At 44.9% G+C, this 24,216-nt stretch overlaps 1 protein-coding gene across 1 annotated transcript in view; it reads right to left on the bottom strand.

Annotated features, from left to right (window-relative positions):
* LOC107116590 overlaps nucleotides 1-24,216 on the bottom strand; it is a 49,174-nt gene that overhangs the window by 14,377 nt on the left and 10,581 nt on the right. Inside the window, exons 5-11 of the mRNA XM_015418528.1 lie at nucleotides 21,921-22,009; nucleotides 21,419-21,523; nucleotides 19,972-20,025; nucleotides 16,715-16,811; nucleotides 15,925-16,053; nucleotides 15,241-15,734; nucleotides 1,125-1,233 (exon numbers count right to left, since the gene is read on the bottom strand). Coding sequence (XP_015274014.1) covers nucleotides 1,125-1,233; nucleotides 15,241-15,734; nucleotides 15,925-16,053; nucleotides 16,715-16,811; nucleotides 19,972-20,025; nucleotides 21,419-21,523; nucleotides 21,921-22,009 — 1,077 coding nt within the window. The remainder of the gene's footprint in view (nucleotides 1-1,124; nucleotides 1,234-15,240; nucleotides 15,735-15,924; nucleotides 16,054-16,714; nucleotides 16,812-19,971; nucleotides 20,026-21,418; nucleotides 21,524-21,920; nucleotides 22,010-24,216) is intronic.

Raw genomic sequence — 24,216 nt, 5'->3', positions numbered from 1 at the left:
CCACAAAGAGGTCATGAAGACCACCAGTTGCCCCTTTGACTCCATCTTGTGGGGGGGACCCTCTTCTACACTATTTAAAGAACATGAGCTTGGTCTTCTTGGGCATCAGCTGTCTGTGGTTAAGCCACTAACAAAGGCTGCCTGCCACAGGCTCACCGTCCTAGCATCTGAGAGGGCAGTTGGATTGCCACCTCATATTCTGGCAGCCCTGGGTTCAAGAGCTTTACAACAGGCTGAAATCCAGCAGGTGCAGCTTCACCTGCAATGAATATTAGATTTCCCACCCCACATTCCCAGAATTTGAGCCACAGCTAATCAGGGTAGTTCTTGTCATCTGTTTTCAGTACAAGGAATCAGTTCTGGAACGTAGATAAGGTATCAATTCCTGATACTTTTGAAAACACTAGGAAGAGCCTCGTGGCACATCAAAGGCGAATTAAAAGTCTTCAGTCCGCATGGCTTTATGCCGGAACAGGCAACTACATGAGTCATTTTTGTTTTTGCAGGACAGACAAAAATGCCTTAGAGGATATAAAGGGCACATTTCCCTCCCTCCTAATTTCCCCCCACCCCAGATTAGAGATGGAGGGAGTAGGGATGCCAGCCTCCAGGCAGTGTTTCCTCTAAGCCGAGTTAGTGTGAGCTAGCTCACAGCTTTTTAGCCTCCGGCTCACACATTTTTGTCTTAGCTCGGGGAGGATGGCTCCAGAGCAAACTAATTTTATGCAGTAGCCAAATCGCTGGCTCACAACTTCAATGCCAGTAGCTCACAAAGCAGAATTTTTGCTCACAAGACTCCACAGACTAGAGGCCCCCTGCAATTAAAGCTAATCTCCAGACTGCAGAGATCAGTTCCCCTGGAGAAAATGGCTTGCTTTGCAGGGTGGACTCTGTGGCATTGTACCCCACTGAGGTCCCTGCTCTCCCCAGGCTCCACCACCAAATGTCCAGGAGTTTCCCAGCCTGGAGCTGGCAACCCTACACCCCACCTCAAATGGTGTCCAGTGGGGACCTGGCAACCCTAAGAGGAAGCAAGATTTCCTAAGTCTTCCTGGCAGGCTCGACCCCAGCCCCTGTTGGCAGAAATTGCCCCCTCCTCCATACCCACATCTCTCCATTCTCACCAAATTCTCTCACAGTGGCCAGACCGATGCCTGAGGTGCCACCAGTCACGATCACCACCTTGCCCGGGTAACGCAGTAAAGAGTCCATGCCTGCTGTTTGCCTTTGTTTCTCTTAATGACTAAAATCCACATTGAGTTTGGGAATATATATACTGCTGGGTGGAGATACGGAACTGCTGAATTTGGGAATATAAACTGCTGGGTGGAGCAATGCAACTGCTGAACTTGCATGTTGGTAATGGAAGACCTTGTAGTCCCATCTACTTCTGTTCTGGCTACTTTAGACATTACAGATTTGTACACAAACATCCCCCAAGAGGAGGGACGTTTAGTACTGGAAACAGTTCTGGAGTCTCATCCTGATAGGGAACCACCTACTCATTTTTTGCTTGAACTGGTGGATTTGGGGGAGGAAATTCTATTACCAGATCAAAGGGGTAGCCATGGGGAGTCCCATGACCCCTAGCCTAGCTAATTTGTTCATGACCACTTGGGAAGATAATATTTTTGACGACACAGTGAATACTGTGTATGACCTGGAATGTATGCTTTCGTTTCTGGCCACTATCTGTCTGTGTCTGGTGTAGCCTTGAGACCTGCACTGTCTTTAGCATCCCTTTCCCCCTGGGAATCTTAGAGCATCAATTTGGTGTGCTTTTACCTTAGAGGTGATTGGCCAAGAGCCACTAATGTCTATTTGATTATACTATAATTGCTGGCTTTGTGTGCTTGACCTTAGTCCTAAGAAAGAACGTTATGATTCTGGATCCTATCAATGTCTCAATAAACTTTACTTCTTCTGAATGTTTGTTATTGGAAACTGATTTCTCCAGGGGCTCTGACAAGCAGCAGGCTCTTCCCATTGACTTGCCAGTATGAGGGGTGTGATGCAAATTATTCTAGTTAATACACTGGTCCTTCTTCTTGTGTGTGAGAGAGTAATCATTTGGGAAGAGGAGTTTGAATGTTATAAATGACTCACACAATACCTGATGTAATTGATCCTTTTTTCCTTCCCCCTATTTCTTCTTTTTCAGGTTTTAAGGCTTTCAACAGAAATCTTGTATTTTGAATAATTTTACTTTATGGTGTGTATTTTAATCATTTGTACCACTGAGGCAGGCTTTGGGGCCAAAATACGTTTGGTTTTAAGTAAATTTTAAATTATTTTTAATGCATTAAAGCTCTATTAATTTAGCATATGCAGCACATTAGAATTTATTCTGTTAAGAGTAGTGTTGCCAGCCTCCAGGTGGGGCCTGGGGAACTCCCACTGTTACAACTGATCTCCAGCTGACAGAGATCAGCTCTCCTGGGGAAAATGGCTGCTTTGGAAGGTGGACTCTGTGGCATTGTACTATGGTGAGGCCCCCTCCCCTCCCCAAACCCCGCCCTCTCCCAGATCCACCCCCAAAGTCTCCAGGTATTTTCCAACCCAGACCTGGCAACCCTGGTTAAGAGGCTTTTTGTCAGCCATCATGTTTACCTGGTTTTTCGAGGCCGAGGTTTCGTCCTCTTTCTGTTTTGGTTCTCAGGTGCTACTGGATTTGAATCTAGCTGTTCTTCTTCAGACTGACATGGCTACCCTTGGACACTACCTGCAAGCAGGGCTTTTTTTGTAGAAAAAGCCCAGCAGGAACTCATTAGCATAATAGGCCACACCCCTGACACCACGGCTCATTGGCATATTAGGCCACACCCCCATGTTACCAGAAGTGTGCTCATCCAGCCACACCCACCTTTTGCTTCTTATTCTGTTTACCTTGTTTGTTGTCCAAACCCAGGGCTTTTTTTGTAGCAGGAACTCCTTTGCATGTTAGGCCACACACCCCTAATGTAGCCAATCTGGATGAGTTTCTGCTGTTGGGTGTGGCCTATTATGCTAATGAGTTCCTGCTAGGCGTGGCCAACTTGGGAGCCAGCCGGAACTCCGTTCTGGTGCGTTCCTGCCCAAAAATGGCCCTGCCTGCAAGCAAAGCGCTTCCAAGACATTGGCGGCCAGAGGGCCACAAGAGCTGCCCTGTGCCGAGTCAGATTTTGCCCAAGGACAGGACACAAACAGTGAGGCCCTGACCTGAGAGGCCATCACTCAGCTTCAGTCTCCGGGTAGAGTTGCCAGCAGTCTTCCCTCTAAGCTGAGTTAGTGTGAGCTAGCTCACAGTTTTTCAGCCTCCGGCTCACACATTTTTGTCTGAGCTCCAGAGCAAACTGATTTTATGCAGCAGCCCAATCGCTCGCTCACAGCTTCAATGCCAGTAGCTTGCAAAGTAGAATTTTTGCTCACAAGACTTAGATTTAGTGGGCTTTGTTTTAATTGGCTTCCAGGTCGGTCATAGCACACAAGGTAAAGCAGATAAACCCTATAATGACTGAATAAGACCTTGCAACACACACATATTTCCAACACAAACATCATGCTTCATGTTCTTTGTGAGGAGAGGCAGCACCGAGTGCAAAACAGGAGCCACTGAGGCTGCCTTGCACTTGTGCTGGGTGCTCCTCTCAATGCAAACAGCATGCTTCACACTGTTTTCTGTGGGAGGAGGTGCATAGAACTTGATCTTGAGCACAGAGTCTTGTTGTGTCTGGTATCTTTCAAAAAATATCTGGCAACTTCGATTTGGGCAGGGAAAGGAGTTTTGGGAGTGAGAACCATATCATAGTGCAAATTGTGTTTCCCTCTTTTTACAATACATGCACAAAGGTGTGCGAGTTGAAAGGAGGGAGGAGATTTTCAGAAAAGACGGCCCGGACCTTGAACTCGCCCCTAGTTCCAGCATTAAGGTTTCTGTCTCATCTTTTGATTAAATAATGGCAACAGCAAAGCATGTCATTTCTATCAGTGAGCATACCCGTGGGCCTCACGGCATGGTGAGAGAGGTCTGTTGGTGTGGAGACTGCTCTCTCTGTCTGCCCTTAGTAATTGGAAAATGCACAAGGGAATACCTGTGAAAAGCTTTCCAGATAGTTTAGCTTGTATATCCATTTTTACTGTTACACCATCTCCTTTCTACATAGTATACATTACATGAAATATTTATTAAAATGTAAACATTGGTTTGGAAGGCATTCACAATTACTCAGGAGAGAAGTTCACTAAAAACAACAACAACCATGTTCTCTGTGTTTAAAAGCAGTGAACTCCATTGCCTGGTGGATTTTTTAAATTGCCCACCCCCAACAAATGTAAAATAAAGGAGTGCTGTTTTATTGGCAAATACTCTCTAGGAAATTTCATTTGTCTTATACTTGCATCCCACATCCAATCAGAGAGCATGAATGTAACACTTTTAATAGCTTTGCCTTTATCAAACATATCTAGCAACAGAGTTCGCTTGGATTTATTTCTTTAAAGGGTGATTTACAACCTTTAATTCTGATCATACAAAAGAATAAGAGGGTGAGTATGGTTCTTTGAGTGTATCCAGAAAATCAGACAGAACACCAGCAGAAACATTTATCTTTTATTGAGATAAGAAGTTATTTTCTTTAATGAGCAAGACAGAAGGAAATGCAAGCATGAAAAAGTTAATCCTACAGTGACCCTGAAAATAAATGTGAAAAGTATCAAGGTGCTTAGCATTGCTTTTTAGCAAGAGGTAGTTTTAAAAGCAAATCAGGTTTCAACTGGTTGTCTCACTGCTTTTAGGGATAATCAAAAAGCCCAAGTTACCCACCAAGAAATCTCACCTGTTCTTCTTCTGAGACTTCTATGCAGAGAAATCTGATTTGCTTGTCACAGGAGTGCCTATTTACAGAGAAACACCAGATCTTATCTCTAAATCTTGTCTATCATAATTGTGATATTGTTTAGTTAACTTCATAAGTAAAGATAAACAACAAATCTTGATTATCTAGCATAATCCTTTGATATTATCTGGATAACTGATTCTTAACTAAATAAGACATAAGCAACGTATGAGCTAATTGGCAGGTGCATATGAGAAACATCTGATGAAGCAAGATTAGAAGGCCAATCTTGACTTTTAGCCTTTATTAAAAAGCAATTAATCTACTTTTCCCTTTAACTGGTTCAGCTAACTGCCCAAAATGCAAGCCACTCGAAACACAATTTGTGGACAGTTAAAAGGTGCTTGAGGGTGACTCGCTTGCAAACACAGCTTTAAAAGCTTGGTATATCATAGCTACCCAAGGGCTCTGAGAGCTTCCTGCTTTCCCAGGGAAGAGAGTCATTAAATGCACAAAGTGTCAGCAAGCCTGGAGACGCCTTTCTGTGAAGAGATAACCACTGACTGCACCTGCCAGGAAGGGTAAGATGGATAGCAAGCTGTCATTAAAACTTGAGCTGGGTATTGAGGCATGGGAGACAAGCCCTCTTGAATGATTGAGAGCAGTGGGTTCACTTATCTCAGGAGGAAGCAGACTCCCTACCTTTGGATTACGTAAGGAACTTCCCACCAGCTCAGGCTGGAACGTCTGAACAACCTGTCAATGATGTTCAAACATCAGGGATCAGGGTTCAAGTGAACACCTCCTGCACAAGACTTTGTTCAAGAGAGGTATTGAGTATTCTCTCTGCCTTCTGAAGCCTCTCCTGCTCTAATGGGATGGATAAAACCCAGAACCTGACTCCTTGCTTGGGATTCAAAAGAAGGGGGGAGTTCCAGGAAACACTGTTGGAGGTTGAGGATGACTGTTCAAAGCCTTCTTAAAGGTGAATCACATCAGCAGTCTTTTTAGAAACAGAGGCTGATTTCGCACTAGAGCTGCCTCGATGTTGTGCCACCGTTTGCCCTGCGGGGCTGCATTTGACCCGTGGCTTCGCCCGATTTCCTCCGCAGTTTTATGATCCTCAAAAAACAGGATCATGAAACTGCGGGGGAAATCGGGCGAAGCCACGAGTCAAAATGCAGCCCCGCAGCTTCGGCTGTGAAATTGACCAATAGTATCAGGCAAACGGCGGCGCAACATCGAGGCAGCTCTAGTGCGAAATCAGCCAGAGAGATAACCACATGTTTATGGAATATCTTCCAAGGTGTACTATTCCTCTAAGGCAGTGGTTATCAGCCTCGAAGGCCTGGAGTTATTCAAGGGTTCCGCAAATCCATATGCATACTAAGCATTGTCATTGTGCTGGGTTTTGTTATTCTGTAATTTCTCAGTCAATTGGTAACAATAGAAGACCTTCACTGTTATGGTGTCTTCTCCATCCCTCTGCTAAATCATTCAAGGAAGACCTGCCGCCATTCTGGTTAGAAGCCCTAATTTGGAGAATGTACAAACTTGCTTTTCCTTCACCAGCAAGCAAGCACAGTTTGCCCAAAGAACATCTGAAAGGGGGAGAAGCAAATGATGCCAGGCCAAGAGCTTGGAGGAACAGGGAAAGGAGGCTGTAAGGCCGGGGAGAGGGCACCAAACCCAGCTCAGCTAGGTAAGGTGGGTACTGATGCAAACTCATTTTCATGTATTAAAGCCAAACAGCAACCACTCCTTTATGACATCTCTTTCCTTTGAGCCGTTTCTTTCTCGGATGACGGGGTTTGGAACAAGAACAGGCACAGTTGTTGGCCAAGGGGAAACAATCAGAAAACATAGACAAGAAGCATTTAATGAAGTCTGAATAATGACTTTGAATCAGTGACTGTTGTACACTGAGCTCTTATCCCCACTCCTCTTTCTGGTTCCCTTAGTTGCTGGAGGAGTCCTTCAGATTCCCAAGATCAATAGGGGAACAGTCAGGACCCATCGGGCTCTTTATTCCAAAGCCATCTTCATCTCCACCAGTGAGTAGAAGGCTCAGACCAGTGCAGAAAGTCCTATCAGCAGCAAGGAACAGAACACCCAAGGCCACCTCTTCTGGGGTCCCCAAGACTCCCAATAGCTATAAATGTGTAAGAGAAGAGAGATAAATGTAGAATTCTAAACTCAGCTCACATAAGATCATGAGGTCGCAGAAGCAGGATTGGAGGGGAGGATTTACTAGCGGTAGAATTCAGGTTTCCTGGGTGCAGAATTCTAATTTTCAATTTTTTTCCACCAGTGTATACACACCCCTGTATTATTATCGCCTCAGATATGGTAGAACTAGGGCTGGAAGTGCTGGCTTGGGAGATCTAGAGGCTGTGCCTGGGGAAGGCAGAGTCTGGGGAGGGGAGAGAGCTCGGGGGAGGGGGGGATGCTTCTTCCAAAGGAGATAGTGAAGACCAACAGCACCCTCCATCTGGGGACACTCTAGGACTTCTGTTTCCCATGCCCTGCAGAGCTGCCATTTCCTCCTGAGCACTGACACCACCCCCTATAGATGGAAAGCCTGAACACCAGTTTGTGAGGTCATCAAAGGTAGTCCTACAGTCCCTGAACTCTGCAGTTGCCAGCTACTGTCACAAGTGTTTTAACTTGCAGTTTCTCGTGTACCCAACAAGATATTTTCTTGATTCTTTCACTGCAGTATTCCAGATTCTTCACACTAGCTTACAGTGTTACTGAGTTCAGTTTCCCTTGCATATTTGAGTGTATGTTTCGTATAATTTACAAGCATATAATAGGGGAAACTGGTGGATGTCTGTTGTATGAAGGTATTGTCAAATAATAGTAAGAGTTTAATAACTTTTTGATTTTCAGTATTTTTATCTACCATTGACACAGCATGAGATATTAATATGTACAAACTCATACTTAGGTAAGATGTTTTCACATACAGTAAACTTCAATTATAATCTCCAGTTACCAAAAAAAAGCAGCTACACTGCATATTGGTGTACAAAGTTCATTGTGAGTACATTCACAAACGTTCAAGGGAACCAACAAATGTAATAGAAAGAGAGTACAACATTCTATCTTCCTATGGAACTTCTTTTGAGTAAATTAGAGGAAAATATAGAAACTTCACATTGTGGCCTTCAATGAATCTAAATTTCACCAGTTGTCATTTCAACTCACGTTGTTGCAGTTCAGGGGCAAATTAATGTGAAAAGCAACTACATCACTTCTGCAAAGTTTTCAAGTTCCTCCCCTTCTAGATGTGATTCCTTCTCATCCCCATTTCAGCAGCAACTGCTTCCCCCCCCCAGCCTCCACCCTTAGAATCCTGGTCAGATTCACTTTTTCAAGCCTCCCCCTCCCTCCAATCTCCCGGTATTCCCTTCCAAAATGAGGGTTCGTGCCGTGGCCCCCATTTTTTTGGGGGGAGACCCTGATTTTTGCAAGCATCTCTCTTTTGCAAAGATCGGGGAGGGGGGGGAGGGGGGAAAGGGAAGCTTCAGGGAATCGACCCACCATATCCAGAGTCCTCCAAAAGCAAGCAAGAAGAATCCTCTTCCTTCCGTGAAAATAAAGTCGGCCACTGTGTAAAAAAAAAAAAAAAACCAAAAAAACCCCCAAACCCCCAAAACAACTCCAGAAAGCCCTTGGTCGCTCAGAAAGCAGGGGAAACGCTCCCGCTCGCTTGGCTCCGTCGGTCGCATATCCCTTTTCTGGAAAGCACGGCGGCCCAGAGAGAGCCGAATGACAACATCTTTCTATATAAATCTTTTTTAAAAAAATGAAAAATAAAAATCACAGATCCCTTTTCAATGCGCCGCCTTGTATTTATTTCAGAAACGGGGAAAGCCTCCCTCGTTTTTGCAAAGAGAAAACCAGCCCAGGCAAAAGAGACCAACGAGGGTACTAGGACTACCCTGGTCGCCATTACTGTGACGTCACGACCTGGTGTTCAGGCTTTCTATCTATAGGGGGTGGTGGCACTGAGCACTGATCTCTGTCGCCTGGAGAACAGCTGTCATTTTAGGAGAACTTCAGGCCCCACTTTGAGGATGGCAACCCTTGGAAGGAGCAAGATACCGCTGATCCATAAATAAGATGTTATAATGCTCTTCCCATGCTTCTGCAGAGATAGGATTGGGGGCATTAGAAGTCTTGATTTGTGAACTGTAGATGATTTTCCAGAAGCTGACATCTTTTTCTCTAGTGGCCTTAATAAGGGATTGCCATAAAAGGGAATCAGCAGCTCTTTTTTTGGCTTTTAATAGCTCCTTATATTCCTTTTTTTAAAAAGTTGTAATTCTAATTTAGCAGTTATATTTGGATTTTGTTGAAACGCCCTAAGTACTCTCTGAGAGTCAATTTCGCTTGGGTGCACTTATGATCAAACCATTTTTTATTGCTGGAGATCCTATCATGTTTAAGATCTCCAGGTCTCGAGAGTAGAGGCTGGAGATTGGAAATTAATAGGTGGTAATAATCAATTAGAGAGATCCCCCCATCATTATTAGCTGTTAGGACTTGCAGGAAGAACTGGCAATTAGCTGATTGTGTCCAGAGAGAGAAATCTTCATTGATACGAGAGGACCCTTTAAGTCTAATCCTCCCTGTCTGCTCCGAAAGCTTAGGCTCTGTCACTTCAGGACAGAGTCGACCATGGCTGTTTCTACATGCTTGCAGCTCTGTAAACACACTTCTAGGTTTATGTCCTTATTACTCTCTTTTCCACAATAAATAGATTATTAAAACCCTTAGCATTATATACTTTGTTTCTTTTTTTTTTCAAATAATCTTTATTACTTATTATTAACCAACACAAAATATAAAAAAGGATCTTTCTCCTAAACCAACGGCTACTCTAAACAAATATTAAATTACTAGGAAAAAGGCCCGTTGTGGAAATAAATACAACGACCTCTAGAAAGAGGCTCTGGGCGGGTGCCTCAGCCTTGGACACTCAGTGTCAATTTGCTGTGGTGACCTCAGCAGGGTATAATGACACTGAGTCCACCATTTTCTCCAGAGGAACTGATCTCTGCCACCTAAAGAACAGTTGTAATTTTGAGTGGTCTCCAGCCCTCACCTTGAGATTGGCAACGATGTTTCCCCAGAAGGGAATGGTTGGTTTGGAGAGTGGAGTTTATGGCTTTGTACCTGTCCGAGGTCCCACGCCTCCTGAAACCTCACCCTCTCCAGGCTCCATCCCTCACATCTCCAGGAATTTCCCACCTGGAGTTGGAAACCGTATCTCCTTCCCAGCCAATCATCAACTAACCTTTATTGCCCCCTCACTCTTCAGCTTTCCACCCCCCACACACTTGCAGCCTCTCCCGTGCTCTGAAGCCCTGACTGTTACGTCACATTGGCTGTCATACGGGGGCCACCTCAGCAGCATATAAGGATACAGAGCCCACCATTTTCTCCAGGGGAACTGATCTCTGCCATCTGGAAAGCAGTTGTAATTCTGACTGATTTCCAGCCCTCACCTGGAGATAGGACACATTTTACCTCAGAACAGCAAACTGTTTAGAATGTTAGAGGCAAAAGCCAATCAAGTTGCATATGCAAACGACCTCTGTGTTCCGAGGCAAAGGCCAATGAGGCTGCATATGCAAATAACCTCTGTGTTCTGACTGGCTATGGGGGGGGGAGGAACAGCAAACTGTTTAGAATGTTGGAGGTAAGACTCAAGCAATGCAGCCAGTGGATAGGGACAGATTCTGAGTGACACACCAGGGCGCCAACCAATTCCAGAGCGTGTGGAATGTTCTAGAGAAGTGCCACCACCATTTGGCTTTTATATATAAGGGAGATTACATATCCATATTCTAAACATTCTTGTCTAGCCAAGTATACAGTTTCGTCCAACTATTTGAAAATAGACTGTCATTTCTTCCATGCAGTTTCATGGTTAAATTATCTAATTCCGCCACCTGTATGGTTTTATCTACAAAATCTTGTTTGGATGGGAGTTCTTCTTTCTTCCAAAATTTTGCCAGAGATATTCTTGCCGCTGTTAGTAAATGCAACAGCAGATATTTATCATGTTTCTGAAGATTAGTAGATAAAATACTAAGTAGAATAATTTGTGGATCTAAAGGAATCTGTAGCTGAATTATTTGAATTATCATTTGATGAATTTCTTTCCAATACTTTGTTTCTTGAGCTGTGTTGCATGTAACCCCCCTGAGTGTCCTTACTCCTCCTACTCCACTTCTGACACTCTCCTATTTAAAAGGTTCTGCTTTCCAGATCGAAGCCACCAGCCTTCCTTCAGTTACTGTTATTTATTGGGACTGAAACGTTGCAGGACTGTGCAGCCAGAGACAGGATGAGCTTGGGGCCGAATAACAATAGACCAAAACAGGATCCTGGCAGTAACCAATCAAGGTGTAGGACTGTGCCAACTGTTTGGAATGCTAACACGAACCGACTAACTCTCTAACTCATTGATATGCAGGCAGAATTTTTTTTAATAACAACTGGATACTAACTGCTAATGATCTCCCCTCTTGGGGTTTTAGTCATAGTGTGGGTCTAAATTACTTTTCTTTAATCCCGGGGTGTTTTTTCCTTCCCCTTTTCTTTTTCTTTTAGTTTGTAAGGTGTAACAAAAAAAAACAATAAAGCTACCCTGTCTTCAGGGGATTTAAAAAAAAAGTGTTGGACTGTGCTGCCAGAGAAAGGGTGAGCTTAGAGCCAAATAGCAATAGACCAACGGGATTCTGGCAGTAACCAATCAAGGTGTAAAGTTTTGTAAATAGCCTATCGTTGGGAGTGGGGTGCATTGGGGTGTGGCCATGGCATGCAATATAACCGAATTGAGCCTCGGGTCCACAGTCTGGTTCTTGCTGAAATCACTGATTAAAGTAGAGCCGATCACTAGACTGGGCGTCTATTCATCCATGGAACCCACTGTTTAACAGTTACCCTCAAGACTACATTGTACGTTGTACAAGCATCTCTTTCTTTACTTCCTCTCCATTCTTTTCTTTGAACTTTCCCTTCCTTCCTTCAGTTTTGTTTCCACACATCTTTACCCCTTTTGTATCCATTCAGTTTAGACTGCTATTAATGGCTCATGTCTTAAATTGAAGTAAACGTGTCCAGTTTACCCCCTGGTTACTGCCCATGCTCTCTACTCTCAACTGGCTGGGAAGGTTTGTCTGAAAACTATTTTGTGTAGAGGTTTCTCACACCTCTTTTTTAATGGTTTATTTTTTACCACACTTCCTTCCCTTTATGAATCTTCTGTCCTGTTACTGGCATTTCTCTGTTTAACGACATGCGTTCAAACTGTCTTCTCAGCCTGTTGTGGGAAAATGGATTAGGTTACTCCATACTCAGTTCACTCCCACACACTTTTCTGTCAGTCTTTATTGAATGAAGTGTTTCTTTATTGCATGATGAGATCTGGGATCAGAAAAGGCACCGTTGTTAGTCAAGAGGAACTAAACAGATAATATCAACAGGAGACATTTAATGAAGTTCAATCATTTCCTGGTCTCATTGTTCAGGGGCACATTCATATCCAGGGCTATTTTGGGGCAGGAACGCACAGAAACGGAGTTCCCGCTGGCTCCCGAGTTGGCCACGCCCAGCAGGATCTCATTAGGATTGGCTACATTAGGGGGTGTGGCCTAACATGCAAAGGAGTTCCTGCTACAAAAAAAGCCCTGGGTTTTGACAACAAACAATGTCCACAGAATAAGAAGCAAAAGGTGGGTGTGGCTGGATGACCACCCTTCTGGTAACAGGGGTGTGGTCTAATATGCTAATGAGTTTCTGCTGTTGGGTGTGGCCTATTATGCTAATGAGTTTCTGCTGGGCTTTTTCTACAAAAAGCGCCCTGCATATGACCAAATGAAGCCGAAATAGAGAAGAGACATTCCAGGGCTCAGCTCTCACTTACACTATCAGAGCCAGGGCCAGCCTAAGCTGAATTCAAGATGGAGCTGCCATCTTTCATTCTAGGACAGGTAGACATGTTTAATTTTTACTTGCCTCTTAGACGTTACAGGACAGGAAACCCGGGAAGCAGGGTGGCCAACAGGCCTAGGGAAGAATGTCCTGTCCCCTAATGGGGGCTTCATGTGTGGAAATGGGCAGTTGAAGCTTTCCATGGCATGGACGTGAATGACACCCCCCTGATCTTTGTGTAGATCAAACCGATACTAAAGACACCAGCAAAAGGCCAGTTTGAAAAGTAGCAACTCTGCCTGCAAGAATACAGAACATGAGTCTTCTTTATCAGCGTGTCTTAAAGGGACATTTGGATTCTGCCTTTCCTCAAAAAAAAAAAAAAAGCCTAAGGTGACGCGCATGGCCCTCCTCTTTCTGCTCACAACATCCTGTGTGGCAGCTCGCACTGGGTGTCCATGCGCAGTGTACCCCAGGGCATCCAGTGAGTTCCATTGCGGAGTTCTCCTAGTCCAACACTAAACGTCTCTTGCTTTGTTTTCTTTTGCTACAACATCATGATACAAATATATAAAATATTATATTATATTTATTATATTATATTATATTATATTATATTTATTATATTATATTATATTATATAAAAAGTAGAGACATCACCCTGCCAACAAAAGTCCGCATGGTCAAAGCAATGGTATTCCCAGTAGTCATGTATGGCTGCGAGAGTTGGACTATAAGGAAGGCCGAGCGCCGAAGAATAGATTCTTTTGAACTATGATGCTGGAGAAGACTCTTGAGAGTCCCTTGGACTGCAAGAAGATCAAATCAGTCAATCCTAAAAGAAATCAACCCTGACTGTTCCCTGGAGGGCCAGTTAAGGAAACTGAAGCTCAAATACTTTGGCCACCAACGAACATGAAATTGAGCAAACTTCAGAGGACGGCGGAAGACAGGATGGCCTGGCGGGATCTGGTCCATGGGGTCGCGAAGAGTCGGACTCGACTGTGCGACTGAACAACAACATGATACAACACCATTGTGGAGATCTTCTTCTTGGAAGGATGACTTTGAATAAATAACATTTGTGCCCTTAGCTCTTATCCCAACAGCTCATCACAGCTCGATGGCTTGCCGGAGGAATCCTGGGAGTTCCCACCCCCACATGGCTCAGGCTTAGGATCCACCTCGTTCTTCTCCCCAAAGCCGACTTCAGCTCCGCCACTGATCACAAGGTTTAAACCAGTGCAGAAAGTGGCGTCTGCAGCAAGGAACAGAGCAGCCAAGGCCATTTCTTCTGTGGTCCCCAAACGTCCCATAAGCTGTAAATGTGCAAATCAAAAGAGATAAATGTAGTATTCTATACCCATCACATGTGAAGTAAGATTATGAGATCGCAGGAGCTGAATCTGAGAGGGGCAGGATTGACTAGCTGTAGAAACTCAGATTTCCTCGGTGCAGAATTTTAAATTTCCATTTTTGTATACACAGCCCTTCTTCTTGTTACCACCTTAGATGTGGAGGAAGTTGGATTGCCAATTCCACCTTGGGAGACGCAGAAGCAATGCCCGGGGAGGGCAAAGTTTGGGGAGGGGAGGGAGCCCAGCTTCTTCCTATACTGGACAAGTTGAAGTCTGCGAGCATCCACCCTCTGCAGCCATGCTAGGACTGCTGTTTTCCCCTGGCCAGTGTCACCTGGAGAATATTCATTTATTTAACACATTTAATAGCCACCTTTGCTTCTTGCACTGCTCGATAGCTTACGATATATGTAAAATACATAAAATAGAATACATAAAATACAAGAAAAACACCCTACACAAAAAGCACAATTTGGGACTGCAGGTTAGGCTTGCCAAGTCCCCCGGGGGGGGGGAAACCCCTGCCCCAGAGGCCCGTTCCCCGCCAGCGGCCCCAGGGAGAACCCCACCCCGGTTTTCTATTGTTTTTCCTTGGGTGGTCGTGGCCCCGCCCCCAGCGTGCCGGGTGACGTCCGTGCGGCGCGTGTGAGCTTTGCACGCACTCCAGCCGCCAGCCGGGAGTCCCCCGCTGCGGCTTTAAAAACACTTGGCGACCCTACTGCAGGTAAATGCAATCCTAAATAAAACTGTCTTTAACTACCTCCTAAAGATCGAAAGGGAGAGGGCCAGGTGCACATCTCTGGGGAGGAGCTTGTTCAATAGTTATGGGGCTGCTACTGAAAAGGCCCTCGCTCTGATGTGTACCCACCAAAGGAGCTCCTTTGATTGATGGGACAGTAAAGACAGCCTCTCCCTGGGATCTTAATTCCCAAGGAGGAACATATGGAAGAAGATTCTCCAATCCGAAATCAGGAGGGCTTTGAAGGCCAAAAAAAGTGTGAAACATAGCACCCCAACCTTCAAATTGGGCTTGGGAGAGGATTGGTAGACAGTGCAAATGCGGCGACATGCTCCAGACTGATGATCCCAACCAGAAATCTAGCCACTTCATTCTGTACTAGTTGTAGCTTCTGAACACTCTTCATGGGTAGCCCCAAGCAGAGCACAATGCAGTAGTCCAGTCTACATTTAACGAAGACATGCATCACCATGGCTATGCTCTGATTGAACCAGGAATGGATGCAGCTAATGCACCAGCCAAAGGAAGTGCTCTGAACCACCACAGCCACCGAGTTTTCGAAGGTAACTGCTATGTCGAGCAGCACTCCCAAGCTGTGGACCTGTCTTTTGAAGGGGAGTATAACCCCCTCCGAGACAGGAGACATCCGAAGGCCCTGGTCTACCTTTCTACTAACCCGGAGAAAATCTGTCTTGTCAGGATTAAGTTTCAGCTTGTTCACCCTCATCCAACCCGTTACGGATTCCAAGCACCAGTTCAGAACATCAACAGCATCTTCAGAATGAGGTGGCAACGTATGGTACAGCTGGGTATCCTCCACATATTGGTCACACCACAGCTCAAACATCCCAATGACCTTTTCCAGCATTTTCACTTGGATATTAAACAGCATGGGGGATAGGATCAAACCCTGCAGAAACCCACAGGCCAACAGCCACAAGGCAGAGTGATAATCCCCCAGCACTGCCTTCTGAGACCGACACACACACCCCGGACTAGGACTAGAACTCCCATCATATGAGCTCCCTTAGTCTTAGCACTGACAGGCGGCTCAGTAGGATACTGTGGCTGATAGCACTGGAGGCCCCTGAGTGAACCAGCAGCACCAGCAGAGTCCCATTCCACCTGTCGGTTTCTCGGTAGAGGTTATCAACCAAGGCGACCCAAAGCAGTCTCTGTTCCAAATCCACGCCTGAGGCCAATTTGAAATGGGTCCAGAAAATCAGGCTCTTCCAAGAGCCCCTGGAGCTGGGAAGCAACAACCCGCCCAAACACCTTGCCCAAGCATGGAAGACTGGAGTCTGGCTGGAAGCAGGGGTCATTTCCTGCAGGAGCGAACAGGAGCGGAGCTCCAGCAGTAAAGAGCCCAGGAAGCGGGCACATGCAACAAGCCCCACCCCCTGCTCCCAGCAGCCCTCAGGCAGAGCAAGAAGCAGGCAGGTAAGCTGCAGAGCTCCCCCCTGACCCTCCAGCCCCAAACAGTCCAGTGGCACCTTTAAGACCAAGTTTTATTCAGGTACAAGCTCTCCCTCCTCTGCGAGGACAGATCTGCACATCCCCCCCCCAATAGCTAGCAATTCAAAACAGTCCAGTGGAGCCTAAGCGGTGGGTGTTGCCTTCTGACACTCTTCCAGTGATGTCAGGGGGTGTGGTATATGCAAATAAGTTATGCTAATGAGCTCCTGCACCTCTTTTTCTACGAAATGACCCCTGGCCGGAAGTTCTCCAACTTAGTAAAAGAAGGAGTTGTCCTTCTGGGAGAACTTCAGGCCCCGCCCAGAGGATGGCCACCTTGAGGAGAACCGTTCACCTGCAGCAGCACCACCACCCCGGTTTCCCCACAAAACACTTACATGATAATCGACGATTTTCTGCATTGTCTTCTTTGGATTCGGTGACGCGGTTACATACGTTTTCACCAATGGAGTCCAGATAAAAGATGGTGTGATGCTAGGATTCAAAATGTTTGGAAATTTTAAAAGGGCAGGGTTAATATAAAGCATCAAGAAATATATCCCCTAGTGAATGAGTTTTGAAGAAGCGTCTTTCTTATTATCTTATTGAGAAGAGGAAGAAGAGAAGAGATTGGATTTATTCCCCGCCTTTCACTACCCAAAGGAGTCTCAGAGCGGCTTACAAACTCCTTTCCCTCCCCCCCCCCACAACAGACACCCTGGGAGGTAGGTGGGGCTGAGAGAGCTCTTGACAGAAACTGCTCTTTTTCAAGAACAGCTGTTATCAGAACTACGGCTTGCCCAAGGTCATTCAGCCAGGTGCAAGTGGAGGAGTGGGGAATCAAACCCGGTTCTCCCAGATAAGAGTCTGCGCACTTAACCACTACACCAAACTGGCTCACATTTAGCATACTGATAAAGGACCAAGCATGAATCATGGGTTGAAAGGTTCTCCTGGTGGCTGATCCCGGGTGGATCCCGGGTGCTAGGCTTTCTTTACCAATGGCTGGGTTCGATTAGTGATACTTAAGAGTCGCCCAACTGTCTACAGCCAGAAATGGTTCATATTGCCTTTTGGAAGTGTCCCTTGGTAAGCACTTCATGCATTCCAGTGACACCCTGCCTCTGTGATAGAATTGACCTTGGTCACAGCAGAACAGGTGCATTTTTGAGATTCGTTTTTCAGGGCCCTTCAAAACAAGTAATAGGAGATTGGGAAATGAGATTGTGGGGTCTCAGTCAATGTTCCCTCTAAGCTGTGGAGTCTCATGAGCAAAAATTCTGCTTTGTGAGCTACTGGCATTAAAGTGGTGAGCGAGTGATTTGGCTGCTGCATAAAATTAGTTTGCTCTGGAGCCCTCCTTCCTGAGCGGAGACAAAAATGTGTGAGCTGGAGGCTAAAAAACTGTGAGCTAGCTCACACTAACTCAGCTTAGAGGGAACACTGGTCTCAGATGGAGGAGGGGTCGGGGCCTCACAATCACCCACATCACCTCTGTAGGCACACAGAGCAGGGCTTCAGGAGCAGGACTTAACTGGCGGCAGAGGGTGTGGACAATATAGGAGGGGGGGTCATTCAAGGACCCTGGCTCCAAGCCATTGGCAGCCTTGAAGCTAAGAACCAGCACTGTGGATAGGCTGTCTTGCCAGCAACTGATGGGTAGGCAGTGCAGATCTTCCTGCACAGGGGAGGTACGATCCCCATAGCCAGCCCCTGACTCCCTCGCTTCCAGTATCTCAGGTTGAGGAAATAGAAAGAAAGTATGAGGTTTAGTGCAGTAGAGTCAGAGATGAAAGTAAGCTGGAATGATGAGATCGTGGGCAGAGCTGCTTCAGGCCCTGCCGCTTTTCAAGAACAGCTCTTATCAGAACTATGGCTTGCCCAAGGTCATCCAGCCAGGTGCAAGTGGAGGAGTGGGGAATCAAACCCGGTTCTCCCAGATTAGAGTCCGCGCACTTAACCACTACACCAAACTGGCTCTCTTAGCAATCTTAGAGTTGAACACACTGTATAAACTGATTCACCCCACAATCATTGGCATGACTATTCATTTATACATCCCATGAAAATACAGCATGAAATGCAGCCCTTGAGATTTCAGTCCACAGGGAACTGAATCATTGTTCATGGCACAAGAAAAAGCAGTAGCAAACATCCATTTTTCTAAAGGACTTGAGGGTTCGTTGCACAAGCTGAGGGCCTGCAAGAAATCACGGAGGGGGGGGGTTGGGGCTATACAACTTGAAAGTAATATCTTTGTCACCAAATATCCTCCTCCATGATTCTATAAGCTCTTAGGGGGAGGACTTAAGCAGGCTGATGTCTTCTCCTCTTCACACAATTTTTCTCCTTTAAGTTGCCAGGGCTCTTTTTGGGCAGGAACGCACAGGAACGGAGTTCCGGCTGGCTTCTGAGTTGGCCACGCCCATGCCTACAGCTACATGTGTGGCTACAGAGGGAAGGCCTGGTGAGCGACTCTCCCGGTGACTCTGAGGTGGGCAGGCCAGAGGGGGCCCTGGAAGGTTTGGGGTGGCATTTAAATGCCTCCCCTACCTCCCCTCTCCTCCAAGGCCGGCTTCCCCGGGCTCCCCGCAGCCACAGGGTGCCTGGGCAAGCCAAGGGAAGGCATGGGGGTGTGACCTAATATGCTAATGAGCTGTGCAATCAGCGGTGTGGTCTAATATGCTAATACATTTCTGCTGTTGGGGGTGGCCTATTATGCTAATGAGTTCCTGCTGGCCTTTTTCTACAAAAAAACCCCTGCCTTTAACTGACTCTAAGATGCTCTTTACATTCTGGGATTCCTGGAGCAGATTCGGTTCTCTTTCAAGCTGTCTTTTCTCCTCAGCCTCTTAAATTTCTTCTAGTTACTTCACAAAGTTGTACTTTCCTGCACACCTGGGGGAGACCCACTAGTATGGAGACACCCCACACACATCTTCTGTATCTGCAGGTTCACCAGTTTTGGTGCTTTGGTGGTATCTAGGGTGGCCAATGTCAAAGGTAGCACCTGGAGATCTCCCACTGTTGCACTTTATCTCCAGACAACCAGGATCAGCTCCCCTGGAGAAAGCGGCTGCTTTGGTGGGTGGACCCTCCTCCCCCCAGGCTCCACCCCCAAAATCTCCAAGGCATTTCCCAACCCACAGCTGGCCACCCTTGTGGGATCACAAATGCCAATGTACACTATTATATTTAAAGACACTCCCTATGCACGGCCTTAAGGAAAGTCAGATTATTCCAGTAGATTTGAAAATAATGTGATTCATTTCCTAAATTTTAATTCTAGAAGATACCATATTTTGCACCCAGTCTTTTTGTTTTTGTTTTTTGCGTTTCTGTGCATTGGAAAGGGAAAAGAAATATGGGGACTTTGCGCCACTTATACCTTCTCCAGAAAAAGGAACTCAGTCCACTTGACTGGATATTAGACTCTTACAGTGCCAGTTTCCTGTTGTTATTATTATGTTCTCCTTCTGTTACCTCTTTAATTTTTTCAGCTAAAAACTTTGCCTATAAGCTCCTGGCATTGGGCTTTCTTTCCTGATAATATTCTGCAAAGGACACTGTGCCCCAAGGGTTCTGTATTACTTTTAATCATAATAATCACTTTAATAATCATGTTTAATAATCACTTTTACCAGTTGACTCGTACTCCGTGTTTGCTCTCATCGATGGCCAGGGATCTGGTCATTGAAATCACAGCGCCCTGCAAGAGAAATGCACAACAAGCAGGATTGCCAGCTGACCAGAAATGGCTTGGCCTCCTCCTCTTACAGTCTGATGTACATTTAGAGAAGGATTTTTTTAATGATATGGACATAAATAATGCCTATAATCCATGTAGCTGCTTAGCTTCTATTAAAGGACAAGACATTTTTCTTAAGGCCTCAGTGAAGACACAATACAGGGGAGACCAATCTACAGTGCCTTACAGTCGTCTAGACACAATCTTTGCAACCCTTGTGAAGTTAGGAGATGGGGGGGTAGGCCAGACCTTCTCGTCCCTGAATGCTGACTTTCAACTCCTGAGTTGTCACCATCAGACAAAAATATATTTTCCCTCAGGACAAGAGAAACAGGGGTAATGGGGCTGAGATTCCTCAGGGGGGCCAGTTTGGACCTAGATATCGTAGTCTGATCCCTTGCCCAGGAAACTGAACATAGGGGTCCTGAAGGAGAGATTTTTTCCCATCTAGCAGATGGATGGGTTATAGCAGATAAGTAGAAATCCGGTCTCCTGGAGTTAAGGTTGCCAACAAAGCTGTCCATAGCATGGAGGGAAATTACATCACCTTGAAAATAACCTTCCCATGAAGCCTCTGTTCAAGGGAGAGGGCCATTTCATTTTCTGAAGATGGTTGGCAACCTTACTTGGGGTTCTCACATAAAAGTGAAAGATGCAGGATGCTTTAGCCTTGGAGGCTTAAGTGAACTTTTTTCAGTCCGATAAGGAGAAAAAAGCAAACGGGCGTTCCATAAAACCTTTACTGGTTATGGACTGGCTTTAGACTCATGTATGAGGACTGACATCTGAACTGAAAAATATCAAGCCAGCCTCCTCCTGTGCCTTTGGGAGCACCTTGATTTACGAGAGCCCGCAGGTGGAGTTTTTCAAAGCACAGGGAATGGAGACACTATCACTGGCCATCTCCATGCTGTGCAAACCTTCATCTGCCAGCCAAGCTGTTATTAAAGGCTCAGGAGTAGAAGCATTGGGGGGGGGGGATTCTGTCCTTGGGTCAGGATTACCGTCTTCTTTTTTTTGAGCCCCCGGAGGGGATTTTTTATTATATTTTATAACACTACAAAAAACTATCACAGAAAAGAAGGGAGGGGGAAACTACATTTACAGGATAAAGTAAAGAACCCACTACTGACTAAAATCCCAAGAGAGGAGATCCTCCCACAAGCTTAATTACATCCAGTCTTCCCATCATTTATATCATTATAAACTGAGTCAAACATTTATAATACTTTCCCTTTCAACCTTAAATTTAACTGTCTAAAAACAGTACCCCCAATCATCCCGTTTCAAAGTTCTCAAAGGCACAATTCAGAGTCCTTCAGCCTTCACTTCTCTGTCCTTGGGTCAGGATTACTTTGCTTGCAGCGTCCGACAAACCGTTCTTAATCCCAATGAGACCACTTAAACTGCCTATGTTGATGATGTTTCCTTTCGTTTTCCGTAAGTGGGGCAGCGCATACTGTACACAAAAGAGAAACAGAAACAGTGTGCCTGACCTTAAAACAGAAACTCATGAAGGTGGTGTAGCTTAGAACTGTCCATTGGCAGAGACCTTTTCCATCATGGCTAGCAGAAATCCTTGCAACTGGAGATAGCAGAGATGAGCCCTTTGGGTGTAAAACAGATCCTCAGCTGTGGAGCCATGGCCCATCCCCTGTTGTTCTGATTTGGGCAGGAGAAAACTGACAGACACAGGGACAGCACTATACCTCTGAATACCGTTCCAGGTTTTTTCCCACTGGACTTTCAACTCCGGATGAAACCAGCTACTCTCGGGGAACAGAGGAAGCTCCTGAGGTGTTAGAAACACTCACCTTGGATGCTAAGAAACAGCTCACAGTGTTAGAAACACTCACCTTGGATGCTAAGAAACAGCTCACAGTGTTGAGTTCCATGATGTCGCGGAAATCCTGGGCGCTCATTATATCTATCGGTTCCGCAAAGCCTGTTTGCGAGAGGATTTTAAATGGAAGTGGGTTTCAGAGAGGCAAGGCACACAATGAGAAAGACAGCCCCACCCCTGGAACATGCTGATGGATTTTCACACTTCTTTTATTGTTAAAGTAATACTGCTTGGAGCACAACCACATTATCATCAGATTGTCTGGAAGTAAGAGTAACCCTGTTGGGTCCAGCCAGTAGTCTTGGAGACCCTTTAATACAAAGGCAAGCCATACACTCCAGAAGGCCCAAGCCTCTCCTTGTTACTGAACGGCTGCTGAAGACACCGTTTTTATGCGGCCCAGATTAAACAAACAAACATCATTATCATCATCCCTTTATTCTTTGTAAACCAAGCAGATACAGTAATAAACAATTATACATGCAACAACAATAACTACAAAGCCATATCCCAGTAAAAATACATAACAATCTACCAAAGTGAATAACAACTTTAAAAATATTAGAGAGTAAATACATCTACCAGCAAGGAGGTATCTGGCAGTGTCCCTCCAGAGTCCACATAGTTTAGGTACGCTCACCATATTTCCACAAAACTTGAATAGTCCTCCGCAAAATCTCAGATTAAACAAATTTAGACTCCAGTGGCACCAATATCGGAGACTGTGCAATAATTGGTGCAATTTGGTTTTAAATTCTTTGCTTTAAAGTTCTGATAAACTATTATTGCCATTTGTGAGGCCTAATGGCCTATATATTTGGCGGCACCAATATCGGAGACTGTGCAATTTGGTTTTAAATTCTTTGTTTTAAAGTTCTGATAAACTATTATTGCCTTTTGTGAGGCCTAATGGCCTATATATTTGTTGTGATAAATGCTGAGCCCATTTACGGGGAAGGCAGAATATAAATTTGAATGGATAAATAAATAAACAAGCAAACATGCCATGCTCCACGTGGGTCACACAGAAAACTGGGACTCCCAGTGTATAGAAGCCAAATACATCTAAACAATCGCAAAGTATAAAGCTGTCAATATCATTTAACCACCATTCATACAGGATTATTTTTGACAATTTTAAAATTCTCCTCCCTCCAATGGTTAATGTCAGATCTTACTTAAAAGTTTTTTATGTTCCTTGCCCGCTGAAAACCTATTATGTAGTATCATATTTACTGGGTTGTAGGGAACCGCCTTTGATGGGTTTTGGGAGGTCAGGGAACATCAAGAACTTTTTAATAAGATCTGACATTAACCACTGGTGGGGGAGAATTTAAAAATGGAAAATTTTGGCTACTATCGATGTCGGCATTGTACCACCTGTGGTATGACCCTAGAAGGGAAGAGGGTTATAAATCCTACTACTGGTACTGTTATTAAATTTCAGAACCTGTCCAATTATTCCAGCAAAAGAGTAGTACATCTCGTACAGTGCCCTTGTGCTTTACTATATGTAGGAATACTGGTAAGGGCAGTTAAAACATGAATAGAATTCATAACCAAAACAGAGAAGTCCCTATGGTGGAACATGTTCTTCAAAAAAGACACTCCCCTAATGAATTGAAATATTGTGTGATATTTAAATATGCACCCCCGCCTTAAAAGGCCTCAGATGTCACTCAAATACTTTTTAAAAAGGAAACATAGTTTATATACAGATTATGTACTTATGCCTCGCATGGCTGTAAGAAATGCAATAATATAAGGGGCTTCTGGTTTTAAAAGAACCTTGCTTTAAAAAAAAATTGCATTGCTGGAAATCAATTAATGATTAAGGCTTAATAAGAAGCTGAGCTAAAGAGGAGTTAGAAATGGGGAAGTCAGACACTAGCAAGAACCAGCTTGCACAAACATCTCCACTTAGTAGAAGCAAGCGGAAGACCCTTGCAAAAGACTGCCTTCAGCAGAAAGCAGAAGTGGCATGCGGCAGGAATGTTTCACATAGATTAAGGATCTTTACTTTAAAATTTATAGAAAAGTGCCTTCAGATAGAGGGACGTTTTGCTGTGTATTAAAATTAAGAGTGTATTGCTTGAGAATAGATGCTGAAGCTGGCTTAATTAGAAAGCAGAAGTGTGGCCAAGACAACTGTCAACTGCCTTGAAGATCCTTCAATCTGAGTAGTGAGAAAAAGCTACCTAGCTATCCAAGGGAAGTGATTAATCATTGAATAGTCATAGATTAAAACCATGCAATGAAATTATTGTGCTAACTCTCTCTCTCTCTCTCTCTCTCTCTCTCTCTCTATA

The sequence above is a fragment of the Gekko japonicus genome, unplaced genomic scaffold (assembly GCF_001447785.1).
Source record: "Gekko japonicus isolate JY-2015 unplaced genomic scaffold, Gekko_japonicus_V1.1 scaffold299, whole genome shotgun sequence".
In the NCBI taxonomy this organism is placed as follows: Eukaryota; Metazoa; Chordata; class Lepidosauria; order Squamata; family Gekkonidae; genus Gekko; species Gekko japonicus.
This window is presented reverse-complemented; position numbering and strand designations above follow the sequence as displayed.